The sequence below is a fragment of the Sarcophilus harrisii genome, chromosome 3 (genome assembly GCF_902635505.1).
Source record: "Sarcophilus harrisii chromosome 3, mSarHar1.11, whole genome shotgun sequence".
In the NCBI taxonomy this organism is placed as follows: domain Eukaryota; kingdom Metazoa; phylum Chordata; class Mammalia; order Dasyuromorphia; family Dasyuridae; genus Sarcophilus; species Sarcophilus harrisii.
Window position 1 is genome coordinate 233,032,705 of NC_045428.1, and position 17,856 is coordinate 233,050,560.

At 30.7% G+C, this 17,856-nt stretch overlaps 1 protein-coding gene across 2 annotated transcripts in view; it reads left to right on the forward strand.

Annotated features, from left to right (window-relative positions):
• Nucleotides 1–17,856, forward strand: part of DSCAM (DS cell adhesion molecule) — a 683,895-nt gene that overhangs the window by 633,436 nt on the left and 32,603 nt on the right. For both annotated transcript variants that reach the window (XM_031959192.1, XM_031959191.1), the window contains exons 24-28: nucleotides 2,342–2,440; nucleotides 4,659–4,847; nucleotides 5,878–6,168; nucleotides 9,738–9,914; nucleotides 16,032–16,062. In XM_031959192.1, coding sequence (XP_031815052.1) covers nucleotides 2,342–2,440; nucleotides 4,659–4,847; nucleotides 5,878–6,168; nucleotides 9,738–9,914; nucleotides 16,032–16,062 — 787 coding nt within the window. The remainder of the gene's footprint in view (nucleotides 1–2,341; nucleotides 2,441–4,658; nucleotides 4,848–5,877; nucleotides 6,169–9,737; nucleotides 9,915–16,031; nucleotides 16,063–17,856) is intronic.

Genomic DNA, 17,856 nt, shown 5'->3' on the forward strand with positions numbered 1-17,856 from the left:
TCATTGGGGATTAAAACTTCAAAAGCCAAATTCTCTAATAACATCTTAACATAAGATGATGTAGACCTATAAAGAGTGGAAGCCTTTTTCAGATCTTTGATAATTTCCAAATTAAACAGAGTATATTTTCTTTTTTCTTGACTTGAAGAGTCAAACTTTTCAATATCATCATATTTTTACATCATATATATCCTGTCCTTCATTTTTACCTTTAATTAATGCCTTTTGTAATCATATCATGGGAGTAGACAAAACTGCTGCATGGGTGGTGCTGACTGAGAAGCACCACACTCGTTAATTTCATTAGCACTGTACTTAACTCCTTTCTTGTCAAATTCTTCATGTTTTTCAGCTGCTTTGTCAGTACCATCCCCCTCCTTTTTCTCCTTTTTCCTTATTTTAGAACTTATGTAATTTCTTATAGCCAATTATATTATTTTGTATATATAGAATGTTTCCTCAGGAATTGTTTTAGGATCATTATCACTGTAATATTCAATTAGTTGCTCTTCCACTGGTTTCCACTTATCTGGCTCTAATTTTTCTTCCTTTGAGAACCAAGAAGGCATGTATTCTAATGTATCTAAGAGTCCAATGATCTGCTTCCAAGTTACCAACAAAACTTGCTTCTTTATTAACCTAGCTATGCTTGCTGCCCACTTTCCTTGCCATAGGGAAAGCTCTTTTCTTAGTATTTGCCCCATTTAAGCTGAAAAACAAAAGTGACTAATTTACTCACCCTATTTCTTGGTCACAGGGATTTCTCCACTGAACTTATGATCAAGTCAGTCAAGCTGTGGTCCTTACATCCACATTTGGGCGCCAAAATGTAATGTTCTGGCTAGCTTTCTGGAGGATGTCGGTATGAGCATGAGACCTTGGTCTTAGTGGAGAAGTGATGAAGGCAGTCTTCTAGTCCTTCTTAGCCTTATATACCTTATTGTAATTACATCATTACAGCATTACAGCATACTAAGTATGTGTGAATTAGAGAACCATTACATCACCCTGCTAAGTATTAAGTATATGTACCATTATCTCATCAAATCCACTGAGTTAACTAACACCTTATTTCAAGTATACTTCTCCAGAGTTCTGGCTCTCTACAAGTAACATTCTGTTTCAAATAAGACAAAATTAACCAATTGTGTAATACAGTGACTAGCCTGGAAAGATTCTTACTAAGTCATCAGTACAAGTATTAATAATAGCTGTTGCTATTATTAGGTTGCGGTCAGCTTCTTTTGCCCTTCTTTATAAATTAGAAAACAATAGCTGTTTCTTTAAAACCTGGAATTATTAAAGAACCAAAGATCATGAAATTCATGTGAATAGGAAAAAAGGGAAAATTTACAAAATTACTTTAAGAAAAAAAATTTTTTTAAGTTCTCCTTTCCTCCTCACGGCTGTATTATTACTGAAATTACTTAAGCATTATAGAACTATGTCATTCAAACTCCCTGCAAATGTGATGAATGTTTCACTTTTGGCTTTAATAAGTTTATGACATTCACAAACAATATTGAAAATTAAAGCCTTTTGTTAATAACTCTTAAAATATTAACTAAAGATCATTATAGGATATGTCTCTTAGAACATGAGATGAAAAGAATTTAATGTGAGACTCTTTAAAGGACTCTGATGAACTGACCTAGAATTTCTCAAACCTTTTCTTTATCACAATGCCTGTGAGTCCTTCCAAAATAATACTAAATTTCAAGAAGTTATATTCTCTAATGAGGAAAAAAATCTTGATTCATCATACTCCAAGGTTCTTTCAGTTTCATATGCTTCTAAATGTTGATAAATCTTTTTACTTAGACATAAGATGACTTGGAAGACACAAGATATTTGTAGTATTTATGAGAAAACTGAATTTTAGCAAAACTCCTCTTTCCCTCTCTGCTTCCTTTTTGGGATATATATTTCTCTTCTATCAACCCATGGGAGATCTATATATGGTATTTACTTATTTAATATAATAATTATATCAGTGTGAGAAATGAAAGTAGATATTTTATATTTATAGTTATTTTAAAAGATAATTCAGTATCTTATTAATTCAGTATCTTATCATATACAAGTAGGTTAAAGCAATGAATAATAAAATTTAATACAAATCTAGTTGATTTATTTTATTTGAGAAATTTTGTACTTTTTCTTTCCAATGATGGAAGATCTTGAAGAGTAGGGATTGTTTCATGCCTTGTATTTTCATAATAAATGCTATTTGATTGACTGATACAGATTAGAAATATTGGCAGAAATGAATTGTGTTTTTATAAGAAAAGATTTGTGATGAACACCAAATATCTATCTTTTCAAAATGTTTTCCTTCTAGTTCCACCAGATCAACCTCGACTAACTGTATCTAAAACTACATCTTCTTCAATCACCCTTTCCTGGATACCAGGAGATAATGGTGGCAGTTCTATTAGAGGTAAGAGGATAAAAACTATTAACTTGTCATTAACTTTAGCTTTTTAACAACTCACTTAATTCTGGGTACCTCTTACATATCACATACAAAAGACAATCACTTGAGAGAAACAAATTCACTCTCTGGTTAGTCTGTGTTAATTTATTCCAAGTAACCATCAGACAACAAGTTATTTGTATAAGAAATTCTACATCTATGTAATTGGATCCCTAGCTTGGAATAATCTTAACAGAAATAGTACTGTGCATATAATTGGAGTGATTTGGGAAGAGGATAATTCTGGACTTGTGTTTTCCTTAAAATGGGAAACTTTCAAAGTGGAAATTCTCTGGATAAATGCAAATAGGTACTTCATTGATTCCTTGTAGTATCTGAAAGTTTCCTGGAGCACTAAGAGTTTAGATAACTTTCCTCTAATCACACAGCTATTATATATCAAATATCCCCAAATCCAAATTCAGCTTCCTATCCACTACAGAATACTGCCTCTCAAATATTTACTGTTAACTTGTGATTAATAACAAGAGTCAGTTCTAGAACATAAGAAATGTACAGCACAGATTATGAGTGAATCATTAATGAAATCAAAAGAGAAAAAATATAATTTCATTAATCCCTGGAGTTATAAAGCCTAAATCTTTTATTTTTCCATTTGGCCGATACTCCTAGTTTTCTAATGATATTTTTCTTTTCAAAAACTATATTTATCTTAGCAATTTCTATCTCATTTTTCCTGAATCCAAAGATTCAGAAAAGACCATTTGTATCCTCTGTGACAAGTTTCAGAGTTTCTTAGACAATTCTTTTTTAAAAAGCAAAAGGGATGAAATGTGGAAGCATATTTCTTTCTGTTCTCATAATTTACAAACACTATACAAATGATGTTTGATATAGTATCAGCAACATGACAAAAATATTATATTTTATTTTGTGTTTTCAGTTCCAAAATTTATTTTCTTCTACCCATCAAGAAAATAAAAAAACATTACCTCTTACAAATCTGAATAGTCATGCAAAACTAATTCCTAAATTATGTCAGAGGAAGGAAGGAACAGAGAAATAAAAAGGGTAAGGAAGAAGAACCTGAATGAACCAGAGTCTGATTATGGTTTGCACAGATTACATTAAGGTTTACACAGATTAGATCACCTGAAAAGAAGCAATTTTTAAGCTGGAACAATGTCACTGTTTTGATGTGTTCAAAGTCTAAGAGGGACATATATATACTTTTCAAACAAAGGAACGAGAAAAGGAAAGAATTTGGGCAGATGTTTGTCAGAAAGCCACATTCCTCAGAGGTGGACAGGGATCTAGGGAATGAAGAATTCCAGTTTCAGAACTGTGATCCTTTGATACACAAATCAGAAGATATTCTCTGAGATAAGCAGCTCACCATTCTATAGTTAAACACAGACAATATTAGGGGATGTCTCAAAAAAAAAAAAAACTTAAAACTGAATATGTCCAATGGCTCAGGTTCTAAGCTCATGAAGATTAGAAAACTCATATTTTTTTTTTTATTGATTTATACACTTTTCTGTGGTTAAGAGAAAAAGATGAGTAGACAAACTGAAGTTGAACACAAGTTAGTCAAAAGAATGCTAACTGATATTGAGAGACAAATAGATAACACAAAAACACTTGTTGGCAAAGTTCTCCTTTACCCTAAGCACTTTAAAGGTGTTAGCAGGAAGTATTGGGCAAACTCACTCACCAGGTTCTTTGCTGAAGCACTCACATAAACAATACTAACTTTGTGATAATTGAGTCTCTTTTTCAGGCCAAATTTAGGGTCTTTTGGTATCTATGTTGTCATTAAAACAGCTCTAGATTTTACTTTCACTTTGTGTATATTTCTGAAGTAATAGTAATTGCCACAACAGTTTAAAATAAATCAACTTGATTTTTAAGTTAAACATGTTTATCCCAAATGTGGATGAGAAGTAAAATTTACATGTGTGGAAGTATATGTCAAAAAACTGTGGAGCTACAAATCATAAGAGTAGAATTGAGATCCAAGTGACCAGAAGTTACTTAAGTAAACTTGAAAGCATAAGAAGCATTAAGTTTTAACTAAATAGAATTAAAAATCAACTTTCAATTTCACAATAGCAAGAAAATAAAAATTCTTTTAAATGATGTCTTAATTTGAAAATATGTATTTAATAGGTTCCATACCTGTTGCCAAATGGTGCTAACTTTTTTTTTCTTCTTTAAGGATATATATTGCAGTACTCAGAAGATAACAGTGAGCAGTGGGGTAGTTTTCCAATTAGTCCTAGTGAACGTTCTTATCGATTAGAAAGTTTGAAATGTGGCACCTGGTATAAGTTCACACTTACTGCTCAAAATGGAGTTGGGCCAGGACGCATAAGTGAAATCATAGAAGCAAAAACACTAGGAAAAGGTTTGTTTACTCACTTTTTTACCTTCATTTGCTATTTTATGGATAGTAAGAGTAACCTGTTAGTCTTACTTCTTAGCAAAGAATCAGATTTTGTCTTTTATGTATAATATATATGCAATTGTGAGTAAATGTGTATGGTTATATTCAATAGTGCATCAGTGTAGTGAAAGAGAGGAAATATTCTTAAAAGATATTTCAATTACTTTTTTAGCCATGTCATTAGCATGTAGAAATAAGAAATACTTGGAAAGACATAGACCTTGTGATCAATTATATGTTTAAAAAATTGTGAAGCACATATTAGTTAGTGTCTCCACTTCCCTTTTAATTCCCTGGTTTCCCTCCCCCTTCCCAGACAAGTTAGTTTTGTGTGTGTGTGTGTGTGTGTGTGTGTGTGTGTATTATATATATATATAACATATATATATTTCAAGTACTTATCAGAAAGAAGGTAAATAGGTAAATTATAATTCTTCCAAGTAGAATAATAGAATGAATAGTGTTAGAAAGGTCCTTAGAAATTATCTAGTCATTTCACATCATTTTATCAATAAGAAAATAATTGAATTTTTAAATTCATTAATTAATGGAGTTTAAGTATTGTTAAATGTATGAGGAAGAGCTTTTTGTGAAGAGGTCCTTTCATATCATACCAAATTAGGTATATGTACTACATTACACATTAAGATTTATCTCAATGCAAATTAAGATTGGAAGTTTGGATCAGGTCTATTTATTGGGTCAAGTCATTTGAAACTCGTAAGTAATGATTTTGCTCCTTTTACAATTACATTAAGTGACATTAAACTGAATTTTTAAAAAAATTGGCCTCTAATGATTGAAGTGATATAGTTTTGCTGAAGTCGAAAACGATAGTTTCCACACTCGTTTTATTCAAATTGTGTAACAATTAAGTTAAACTGTTTTTTCAAAGAGAGAAAATTTAAGGGAAAATACAGGACTTCATTTTATTTTTTGTTTTCTTACCTTTATTTGAAATACTAATATTAAAATATATACTATTTTCTAGAGCCACAATTTTCAAAGGAGCAAGAACTGTTTGCCAGCATTAACACCACTCGAGTGAGGTTGAATCTCATTGGTTGGAATGATGGTGGCTGTCCAATCACTTCTTTTATTCTGGAGTATAGGCCATTTGGGACAACAGTCTGGACAACAGCTCAACGAACATCACTTTCGAAGTCATACATTTTGTATGATCTACAAGAGGCTACCTGGTATGAGCTGCAAATGAGGGTGTGCAACAGTGCTGGTTGTGCAGAGAAACAGGCCAAATTTGCTACACTTAACTATGATGGCAGTAAGCATCCTAATTTTATATCTGTTCCTTTATATTTCAGTTTAAGAATTCTTTAATTCTCCTCATCTGGAACAAAAGTCATAATTACTATTGGGCTTTAATGTCACTCTTCAAGCTCTTTGCTCATTGCTTCTTGAGCTCACTTTGACTCTATAAATTTAGGGGAAAGAACCTACTATCATGGTATACAGCTAAAAGATTAAGAGCTAAGCCAAATCTCCTTTAAGTGATAACATTGATACTGAAAATTTCTTTTTTGTGTAAGGCAATTGGAATTAAGTGACTTTCCCAGGGTTACACAACTATTAAGTGTTAAATGCCTGAGGTTGGATTTGCACTCGGGTCCTCCTGACTCTAGTGCCAGTGCTCTATCCACTGTATTATCTAGCTGCTCCTGAAAGATTCTTATTAAGGGATTTTACGTAAACAATAACTAATGATAACTAGTTTATTTCTGCCCTTCTCCCAATTCTTTCCCTCTGACGTGTAAGCAATAGCTTTCTTTAAAAAAAAAAAAAAGAAAGAAAACTTTCTATTAAATTAATGTGTATATAAAAAAGACATATACGTGTTATATACAAGACAGAAGTAGGATTCTAGTTTTAAAAAAAAGAAAGAAAGAAAAGATTCATTTCAATGGCAGTTTAAAAAGAGAACAAAACAACTGTTTAGTTTGGGATCAGTAGGAGATTGGTGATCATATTAAAACATAAATTGTTTTCTTTTTATTTATTTTTATTATAATAGAGATTTTGGTGACTTCTGAATTAATGAAATGAATGTTGTCAAGATGTACATGATTATTTTAAGATTTTTTTAATAATATAAAATACAGTGGTTGAACTAGTTGATATAACAAAGTAAGCATATAATAGTTCTATTGTTGTGTCATTAATAGTGGCCTATTATTAGATCTAGTAACATAACAATAGTGTTAGGAATACCAGCCTATTAGCTTCAATGTTCTGCATTGTAGCAGTTAGCAGAATAATTATTAATTGAGTCAATGTCATTTATAATTTTTTTTCCAACTGATTGGCTGAATTTTGTATCTTTTTTTATTTTATGAAAAGTTTAAATGGTCAAAATCTTCCATAACATAACTGACTAGAAAAAATGACTAGATAAACTGACTAGATAAAAAAAAATACTTTCTTCCTTTTATTGATATTTTGATCCCAATACTATAATGTCACAATAACAAATACTCTATCTAACTGTATGTATATAAATATTTTTTATTATGTCACCATCACAAATATTAAAATTATCTAAGTTATAGAGAACAAAAACCATTCAAAATATAAGAACCTAGTGAAGGATGGCGAAAATCATATTCAATCAAGATTAGATGAATATTATCCCTTTGGTTCTGCCTTCTATTTGAGTTGTACTCAGGATTCTTTTAGTAAGTCAACAAAGTAATAGCTTAAATCTCAATAATTTTATCCAGTTACAAAATCAATTATTTTATTTTTGGAGGAATAGTAAGCATTTTAAATATGAAAAAAAAGGGAGTATAGCAATATTTTCAACTATTTCTATCTAAATACCATCAAAAAAGATGAGAAGGTAATTAAAAGTAATAACAAAAGACCTTCAAAACTATTATAATCATAATAATTGTCTTCAAATATAAAATCTAATAACCTTACTTCTTTCTTTTTTCTAAATGTGATTATTTTGAAAATTCAGTTCAATGTCCCATGAATACATTCCACATATGTTTGAAACCAACCATTTTAAAGGTTTGAGTCTCTTTAACAACATAGTCCTAATACAGAATTTTTGATTTCCCATGAATTATTTACATCTGTATCCTTTTGTTGTAAGCCATGGTGCATATTCCTAGAATATTCTGTAAATACTCTGACATTGATGTTTCTTCTCTAATAAGGATTATTGTGCATGCTTTTCACTGAATTTTCATTCTATTCTCTTACTGCTAGCTCTGCATTTAGGTTTTTTTCTTTCCCATCAGAATATTTTAAAGGCAAAAAAACAGACAAAGTTTATTTTTCTTTTGTAGTTCATTGATTTTTGTTGCTTTACTTCAGTCATTTCAGTTATGTCTGACTTTTCATGACTCCATTAAGGGTTTCCTTGGCAAAGATACTAGAATAGTTTGCAATTTCCTTCTTCAGTTCATTTTACAGATGAGGAAACTGAGACAAATAAGGTTAAATGACTTGCCCAGGGTCACACAGTTAGTAAATGTTTGAGACTGTATTTGAACTCAGATCTTCTTATTCTAAGCCTAGTACTCTGTCTATGGTACTACCTAGCTGCCTCCCTGAATGTACTTTGTCATGAAAAAAATACAGAATTTTCAGAATTATTAAATAGTATTACTTAAATATTAACTCTTCAAAAATAAATTTCAGAGAAATCTTTCACATTTTTATTCCTAATTTGTTCGATTTTATTCATTATGCTCTGCTGTCACTATGTCTTCTATGACCACCAAAAAAGGTTATAGCACTTAAATGTGTTTATCTATACTTGGAGATACCAAACAATCTTCTTTTAGAAATACATATATATATATATATATATATATCACACAGAGAGACAGAGACAGAGGCAGAAAGACAGAGACAGAGAAAGAGACAGAGATAGAGACAGATTCAGAGAGACAGAGCCATAAAGACAAAGAAACAGAGACAGAGAGCGTGGGACCTTTTGCAAATCACGTAAAATCTTAATGTTTTAGGCAATTCTCTAAGACTTTAAATTATAGAAAAGATGCTGACCTGCCTTAGTAAAGGGAATTTATTAAGAGGATGGTTCTCTATAACAGTGAACTCACACACACACACACACACACACACACACACATACACATAAACACACAAACACACACACATATTATACCTGTTTCATATTATTAGTTATAATTCAGATTTTCTTCTTAGGGAAATAATGCTATAAATTTATCCAGTATTATAGATGACCCATAAAAATAAAGCATTAAGAAAAGTGAAAATAGTTTTCTACTTTTGCTGAAATTGATTGACTCCTCAAATCATGAAAACTAGTTTCAAGTGTTTTGGTGGGGGTGGGGGTGGGGTTCCTCATAGGCAGAAATTTATATTTATGTTAAAATCCCCCTTCAAATTGTCTTCCTGCTCAATTTATTGTTCCCTTTTTTTTTTTTTTTGGCTTTGCTGGTTTTGGAATAGTCTACCAATTATAGAGTTGGGAACAGTCTAGAAAATATTGAATTCCAAAACCAATTCTTTATCATTTACAAATGCACCCTTAGCTTCAAGAAGAACATTTCTTATACCCAGCAGTGCATTGATTACTAACTGAAATCCATTTAACACAAATGCCATTGGTCTGTTTTAGAGACTCCTATTTGGTGTACAAAAGGGTGAGCTAAAACAAATAGTATTATATGTAGGAAAGATGAGTAAATTTAGTAAATTAATTCATCATATGCCAATTAAGTAATTTTATAAGACAATCCAGGTACCAGTGTTTTGATTTTTTCTAATACCCTACTATCTCTAAAGACTATGTCATTTTCTCTTCATAGTAATCTAACTTTATGAACTTATTTTCAGGCACAATTCCTCCACTTATTAAATCAGTTGTCCAAAATGAGGAAGGGCTGGCAACCAATGAAGGATTAAAGATGCTAGTGACTATTTCCTGCATTTTGGTTGGAGTTTTGCTGTTGTTTGTGCTACTGTTGATTGTAAGGAGAAGGAGGAGAGAACAGAGATTGAAGAGATTAAGAGGTAAGAGAATTCAATGGTTCTCTTATTCTAAGGTATTTTCACTGTCATTTAATATCAAAATGTGAAATTACAATGGATCCAAAAATTATTTAAAACTGAATCAGTTATAGTTCTTCAACCCCACTATCATTACCTCAATAAATGAAGAATACACCTATGATGTACCAAGAACTTTGTGCCTGGTTCACAATAAAAAAAAAAATACTAGATTATAGGGATATAAACACAAGAAATGAAACAATTTCCACTCCCAAGGACCTTATCTTCTAAAAAGGGAGACAATAAGAACATATTCAAGTATTCAAAGAATAAAAAAAAAAGGTATGCAAAGTTGCGGAGATTGTAAAAGACCTCTTGAAGAAGATAGTACTTGAGTTGCATCTTGAAGGTAGAGAAGTACTCTATAAGGTAGAGACATAGAAGTACATTTAAAATATGTAGGGCAGTCATGAAGGCATGAAGACTGGAAATGAAGTGTCAAGTATGAAGAATAGAAGGGATAATTTGGCTGGATTATAGAGAGAAGGAGCCAGTATCCAAAGAGATTAGAAAGATAGCTGAGGCCAAATTGCAAAAAGCTTTCAAAGCTAAATGGAAGTTTTTAGTTGATTCTAGAGCCAATAAAGAACAGCAAAGAATAATGTTTGTTGAGTAGATGAGTAACCTGGTATGACTTAAGGAAAATTAAGTTGGTAGCAGTGTGTAGGGTGTACTAAAGTTGAGAATGATAATGTAGAAAGAGCAATTAGGAGGTTGTAGTAATAATCTAGGTGAGAAGTGATGAAAAACTGAACTAATATGGTAAATGTATGAGTAGTAAAAATGGCTCAGATTCATAAGATGTTGTCTGAGGAAGAAAGAGCAAGATTTGGCAATTGATTAGATAGGGGAGATTGAAAGAGAGATACAAATTGAGGATAACACCAAATTGTAAACCTGGGAGGTTAGAAAAATGTTGCTAAGGCAGAAATAGAAAATTGTATAGAAAGATTTGAAGGAAAGACAATCAGTTTTGTTTTAACCACTTATTAGATTTTTTTAAAATAATTTTGTATATATTGCCACAGATAAGATTTGAAAGTAGTCTTCCATTTGTAATTATATTTTATAGCAGTGAGAGAAAATATATTTGCCTAAGTTAGATATTTAGTTGAAACACCACATAATGTTTTTCTGGAGGAAAAAAGAAGGATTAATGTAGATACCAGGTCCTTCAGAACTGAAAGATTGCTTTGTGATTACATTTTAAATTTATTATATAGTTCAAAAGTAAAGCAAGTTCTATGTATCAATGGAGTTCTATGATTGCTTGAATAATACACTCCCCTTCTATGTGTTGGAAACGTTTGTTTTTTACATAAGTTCAAAATAAATTAAAATGTAAATAAAATAAAGCAAAACAAAAAGCCATTCTTCTTTCGGTATTTAATTTAAATTATTTTTACATTAAGAAATTACTTTTCCAATACACTTGAATTTACCATAGATAAATTCTAAATTAAGACCATCTATGCAAAGGAATGTAATAATGGAAGTCCTAAAAAGATATTGTTTTATATCACAATTGATTTTGCAATCACACCTATAATTATATTCCATAATATCATAGTTCCCTGAGGAATAGGCCTCAAGGCCCAGTCTGTTTAGCCTGCATTCATTTTAAGGAGCTACATTCAGTAAGTTTTGAAATATCTACCCAGGAGAAGCACAGTTTGGCAAAATTAAGCACCATTTATATTGATCTTGACAATATATGCAATTCTGACCATTGTAAAACCAATAATTCAACAGTATATTACTTGAAAAGAAGAATAAGATTCATTTGTATTAACTTAAGTAAGGTCCTGTATAGTTATTTTTAGTACCATGGATTTTGCTTCAATTTTTGATCATGTATATATTTTTTTCTTTTTTAGATTATTTTACTCTACATTAGTCCACAAATGTCTTTTTTGTTAGTTATTCCATATAATGTAGTAATATTCTATTGTTATTTGGCCATTTCTTGATGAACAACTCCTTTATTTGTAATTTTTTGATATTAGCAAGAATACTGGGCATTTGAGAACTTTTATTCATTCTGATTGCCTAGAAGAAATTGTATGGACAATTTAGTCACTTTTTTAAAAACATCATTACAAGTTTCTTTTCAGAATATTTGGAATAATTCATATCTCTACTAACAGATATATGCTGACAGAGTGTCTACTAAGAGAGTATGACTTCCTTCCCAAAACAAGTCCAAATATTGACTACCTTTATGTTGTAATGCCAGAGAAACTGAGGCAAGACAGAGATTAGAGTGTTTTTAATATTTTAATAGTGGAGAGTTTGGACTGGCGGCCAAACAGGATGCATGTTGAACTGCAGCCAGCTGAATTGGATTGTTGTCTCAAAGTATTCAGTAAAGGATTCCAGAGACTCTTATAGGACTCCAGCAATCAGGGAAACAAAGGCTGGGGGGCAGGGGAGCAGAGCCTACAGGGGATCAGAAACTCCAGGAAGGACCATAAGTTCAATTCTGATGGGTTGGGGATAAGAAAGGAAGGATCATAAATTCTGATAAGTTGGGAGGGAAGAAGCTTGGAGACAGGAAGTCTGAGCCCAGGAGATGCCCAACCATTTGAGATAATCTGGATTTTTATGACTCTTAGGAATGCCAGAGTGGTAAGGGCTCCACAGCCCTAATTATCTCAGTCCTAATGGCCAGCAAGTGGGGGTTGCCACTAGGGAAACTGAGGCAGAACAATTCAGTGAAACTGAGGCAGAACAATGTCATCTTTAAAAATTTGTTTTTTGAAAGAGAGCTGCATAATGAATAAGAAAACAGAACCCAACAATTTTCTTTATTATAAAAATACTTATGTAAAAAGAAAGAGAATTAAAATAACATGTTTGATAAGTAAAGGTTTATTGTACATCAGTAGATTCAAGAAAGCTGGATTTATAGAAATAATTCATACAAAAAACACTAAAAATCCATTTAAAGATATATTTAAAACTAAAATTAGCATTATTTACACTGGGAAAACACTAACAGCTTTCCCCAAAAAGTAAGAAGTAACTCCACTTTCTACCTTTATTTGACACAGTTCTAGTAAATCTAGCAAGACCATAAACATTGGCAAAGAAAGACAAATAATATTTCTGTTTGCTGACACCAGGGTACAAAGGAAACTTAGAAAACCCCAGAAAATCAGCAAAGCAACTGATTAGATACTTAATAGCTTAATTAAAACAACAAAATATAAATAAACCCAGGAAAAGGCCTATTTAATTAAAACAAAAGAGGAAAGAATAGAAAGAGAAATCTTATTTAAAATAATAAAATTATAATAATTGGCAAACTGCTAAGCCATATAATATTCAAAATATATAAATACAATTATAAGATGATCTTTAAATCTAAAAAAATGACAATTTAAGAGGTATTCATTGCTCATCAGCTGTAAATATGTTAGGTCAATTCATTTATAGATTTGATATTATATCATGCTAATTTCCAGAGGAGTAATCTAAGCTTTCCATAAAAATAAAAAAACATTCATTAAGATCAACATCCCCACCCCATCCCACCCATCTCAGTGTTGCTTTATGGCTGTGAGATATGGATTACAATGGTGTCCCAAGAATAAAAAGCATGTATCACACTGAGATCAAAAGAGAGATGCTGGGTTTGAGCAAGCAGAAATAACAAAAGAATAAAAAAGAAAAGAAGAGAAATAACAGAGAAACTAAGGAAAAATAAAAGTAGAAATGACCTCTATACCAAAGAAATTATAAAGGGGAGAAGAGGACCCACATGTGCAAAAATGCAGCTCTTCTTGTGGTAGCAAAGAATTGGAAAATGAATAAATGCCCATCAATTGAGAAACGGCTGAATATAGTATGGTATATGGAAATAATAGAATATTATTGTTCTATAAAAAAAAAAATGATGAACAAGCTGATTTTAGAAAGACCTGGAAAGATTTACATTAACTGCTGCTGAGCAAAATGAAAAGAATCAGGAATACATTGTACACAGTAACAATAAGATTATGTAATGATCAACTATGAAAGATTTGATTCTCCTCAGTGGTTCAGTGATCTATGGCAATCCCAATAAACTTTGGATAGAAAAAACCATTTGCATCCAAAAAGAGAACTATGGAGATTGAATGTAAATCAGCACATGCTGTGTTCACTTTTATTTTCTTTTTTTTTTCCTTTCATCATTTTTCCCTTTTGTTCTGATCTTTCTCTCCCAACGTGATTCATAAAGAAATGTATATTTAAAAGTTAATATACATGTATAACCAGAAAAAAATAATTTTAAAAAATGGGAGTAAAAGTCATAAAGGAATTCTCACTCTTCTTGGTTCATTCACTGCTTTTCTTTGGTCTACATGCTAACCCCAGAGCTTAGTATAAAAGTAGTGATGATTCCCAAGATTTTATCTCACTCTGAGGAGACTATGAATCTCTTCCATTTTTCTCTAACTCATTCTGTGGGCTACCTATTTAGTATTTTAAAAAAAATTAGTGTTAACCACTATACATCTAGTAACATCCGAAATATCTTTTCCCATGGAACCAAGACTTTATAGGAGTCCTCTTTGCTTTTCCTAGGATCTGGGGGTAAGTGGAAGACAACAGATATATAAATAAATATATACAAAATAAATCTGAGGGAGAGTACTCTTAGAAACTAGAGCTTTGACAAATTCTCTAGGAACTTTGCCTGATTACTACATACCAAAAATAAAGTTTTGTACCTCTTGACAAAAAAAAAAAAAAAAAAAAAGGTTTGTAGGTTTGTATAGAAAATGTGATAATCCGAGTTTTAAAGGAAACAAGGAATTATAGGAATAAAGTAAAATTCTCTACTGTAGATTTTCTAATATATATTCTTTATTTTTGTTAAATCACATATACATAAACATATATATGTGTATATAACATATACACATATATGTCATACACATGCTGTTTAAGGAGAAGTTTAGATTTCTTAGATTTCTTATCCCTTCTAAGTATAATCAATACTTTAGATACTCAAACAAGAACTAGCAATCATTGTACTATACCTTGATTTTATTTTAGGTAGGAAAAAGTAATATTCCTTAATATATGTCTGAACCTTATAATCTAATGTTAGTTTAATAAAACATTTATGGTCTGAAAAGATATATAACTATCAAAAAATTAAATAATGGAATTTAATTATTCTTCGGTCTATAAAATACATTTTAAAGTATCTTTAAAATGTTTATAAAACTACCTTTCTTTTAAGTGGCCAAAAAGTTTGAATCAAAGGAGATAACCATCAGTTTGGAATGACTAAACAAACCATAGTACATGAATATACTGTAATGTAGTTGTACTGTAAGATAGCAAATGTGATGAATACAAAGAAACATAGAAAAATCTGCATGTACCAATTCAGAGGAGAATGAAAACAAAAACAATATTCACAATGTCCCCAAAATCAAAAGTGAATGTTAGAAAATTATAAAGAACAAATATGGCTCAAAAAAAAAAACAAAATCCCTACCCCATTCCTGGGCAATAGTGAGAAGTCCACAAATGTAGAGCCTATTTCCAAACTTTTTGATATATTATTCATTTAAATTAATTTTCCCTCTTTCTCTCTGCTAATTTAAAAGCTACTAATTTATTTTATGGGATATGGCTCTGAAAAGTGAGGGGTAGGGGAGTGAAATAGGAGGAAGTTATAGAAATGTAAAAAATAAAAATTTATTTTTAAAAAGAAAAAGTAATGTTTCTCCTTATTGACAAACTTTTCTAAATTATAATCTGTGTAAAATAAAATTGAATTTTCCATATTGGTCATTAGTTTATCATTAAAATTCATCATGTTTTTGAGAAGATTTCCTACTAATTTTTTTTTAATAAAAGACATATGACAATCAAGTGTAGGGAGATAATTATAGAACTGCTTTGCTATTGACAGTGGTTTGAACAGGAACAATTCCATTTTTAATTGCCTAATACGGATCATAGAAATTATAGAGTTTAAAACCCAAAAATATATATTCTAAATAGAAAAAATGTTAATGAGTTGCTTATGTTTTGTTGACATTAACTATTATTTGGGTTTTCTTTGCTCCCCAGATGCAAAGAGTTTAGCTGAAATGCTTATGAGGTAAGAATGAAGCTCATCATCTGTAGACTTAATGTTAACATTTTCCAAGTTTCTGTAATAATTTGAGTTTTAAATTATGATATTTTATATATAGATATTATATATATATATATATGTAAAGTGGTTTACATATTTTTCATTCATCACATAATTTTCCATACAAGTATATTTACCTGAATTTCCCTGTTAAGGATTCATTAAGGGTTTGCAAAACTAACAAATATTAAAGAAAATACTTTCAATATACCTTTTCTTAGAATCCTACTCAACTTGCTTGCCCTATGTGATAGAGTTCAAAGTATAGAGCTACTAATTAAAAACCCTCTTTATGTTTGAATTAAACAAACTTCTTAATTTAACATAGTGAATAAAAACTCTCAAAATTCTTATCCCAATTCCCACTGTTATAAGCAAGTGTCTGATCCTACAATGACTACATCTTCCTTTAGAGTTCTAAGAATATCACTGAGAGATTATAATGATTTTCTAATGCCATCACTTCAAACTTTTACATGGTAATCAATGTAGAAGCAATATGAGTACCTTTATTTAAGGCTCTTATAAAGTAACTTAATATTCTGTTTTTCCCAATTACATGTAAAAATAATCTTACATTCTTTTCCCAAAAATTTTAAATTCCAAATTCTCTCTCCCCTGTATTTATTAGCAAAAAAATGACATAATTTGATATATGTAGTCACATAAAACATATTTCCATGTAAGTCATGCTATGAAAGAAAAAAAAAAGAAAAAGGAAAAAAGAAAAGAAAAAAAAGTATCTTCATTGTGCATTCAGTTTTCACTAGCTTTTTCTCAAGAGATAGATAGCATCTTCAGAATTATCTTGAACCATGTACTTCTGAAAAAAGCTAAGTTATTCACAGTATATCATCACACAATATTGATGTTATTGTATACAATGTTCTCCTGGTTCTCTTCATTTCACTTTGCATCAGTTCATATAAATGTTTTTAGGTTTTCTCAGAGCATCCTGATCAACATTTCTGATAACAAAATAGTATTTTCTCCCAATCACATACAATTTGTTTAGCCATTCTCTAATTAATGGACATGCCTTCAATTGTCAATACTTTGCTACTACTAAAAGAGCTAATATAACTATTGTTGTACATATAGTTCCCTTTCCTTTTTGTTGTTGTATCTTTGAAGTACAGGACTGTTGGTGATATCACTTGTTCAAATGGTTTTATAGCCCTTTGGATATACTTCTAAATTGCTTTCCAGAATTGTTGAATCAGTATACAACTTCAGCAACAGTGCATTAATGTTTTAATTTTTCCCCATCCCTTGCAATATTTGTCATTTTCCTTTTCTATCACAATCTGGTGTGTGTATGGTGGTAGCTCTAAGTTATTTTGGTTTGCATTTCTCTAATGGTTATTTAGAGCATTTTTATATGACATTAGATAGCTTTAATTACTTTGAAAACTATCTATTCATAGCCTTTGAACATTTACTGTTGAGGAATGACTCATTTCTGTAAATTTGACTGGTTTTTTTTTCAAGTATTTTGAGTATATTTCAGAAATGAAGTCTTTATCAGAGAAACTTGCTATAATTTTTTTTACAGTACTGATTATCAACTATGTATTTCCTTCCATCCTTTTCTTCCCCTGTTTATCCTATTATCTCTCTCTCCTTTCACCTTGTCTATTCTCTTTTTTTTTTTTATTTAATAGCCTTTTATTTATAGGATTTATACATGGGTAACTTTACAGCATTAACAATTGCCAAACCTCTTGTTCCAATTTTTCACCTCTTACCCCACCCCCA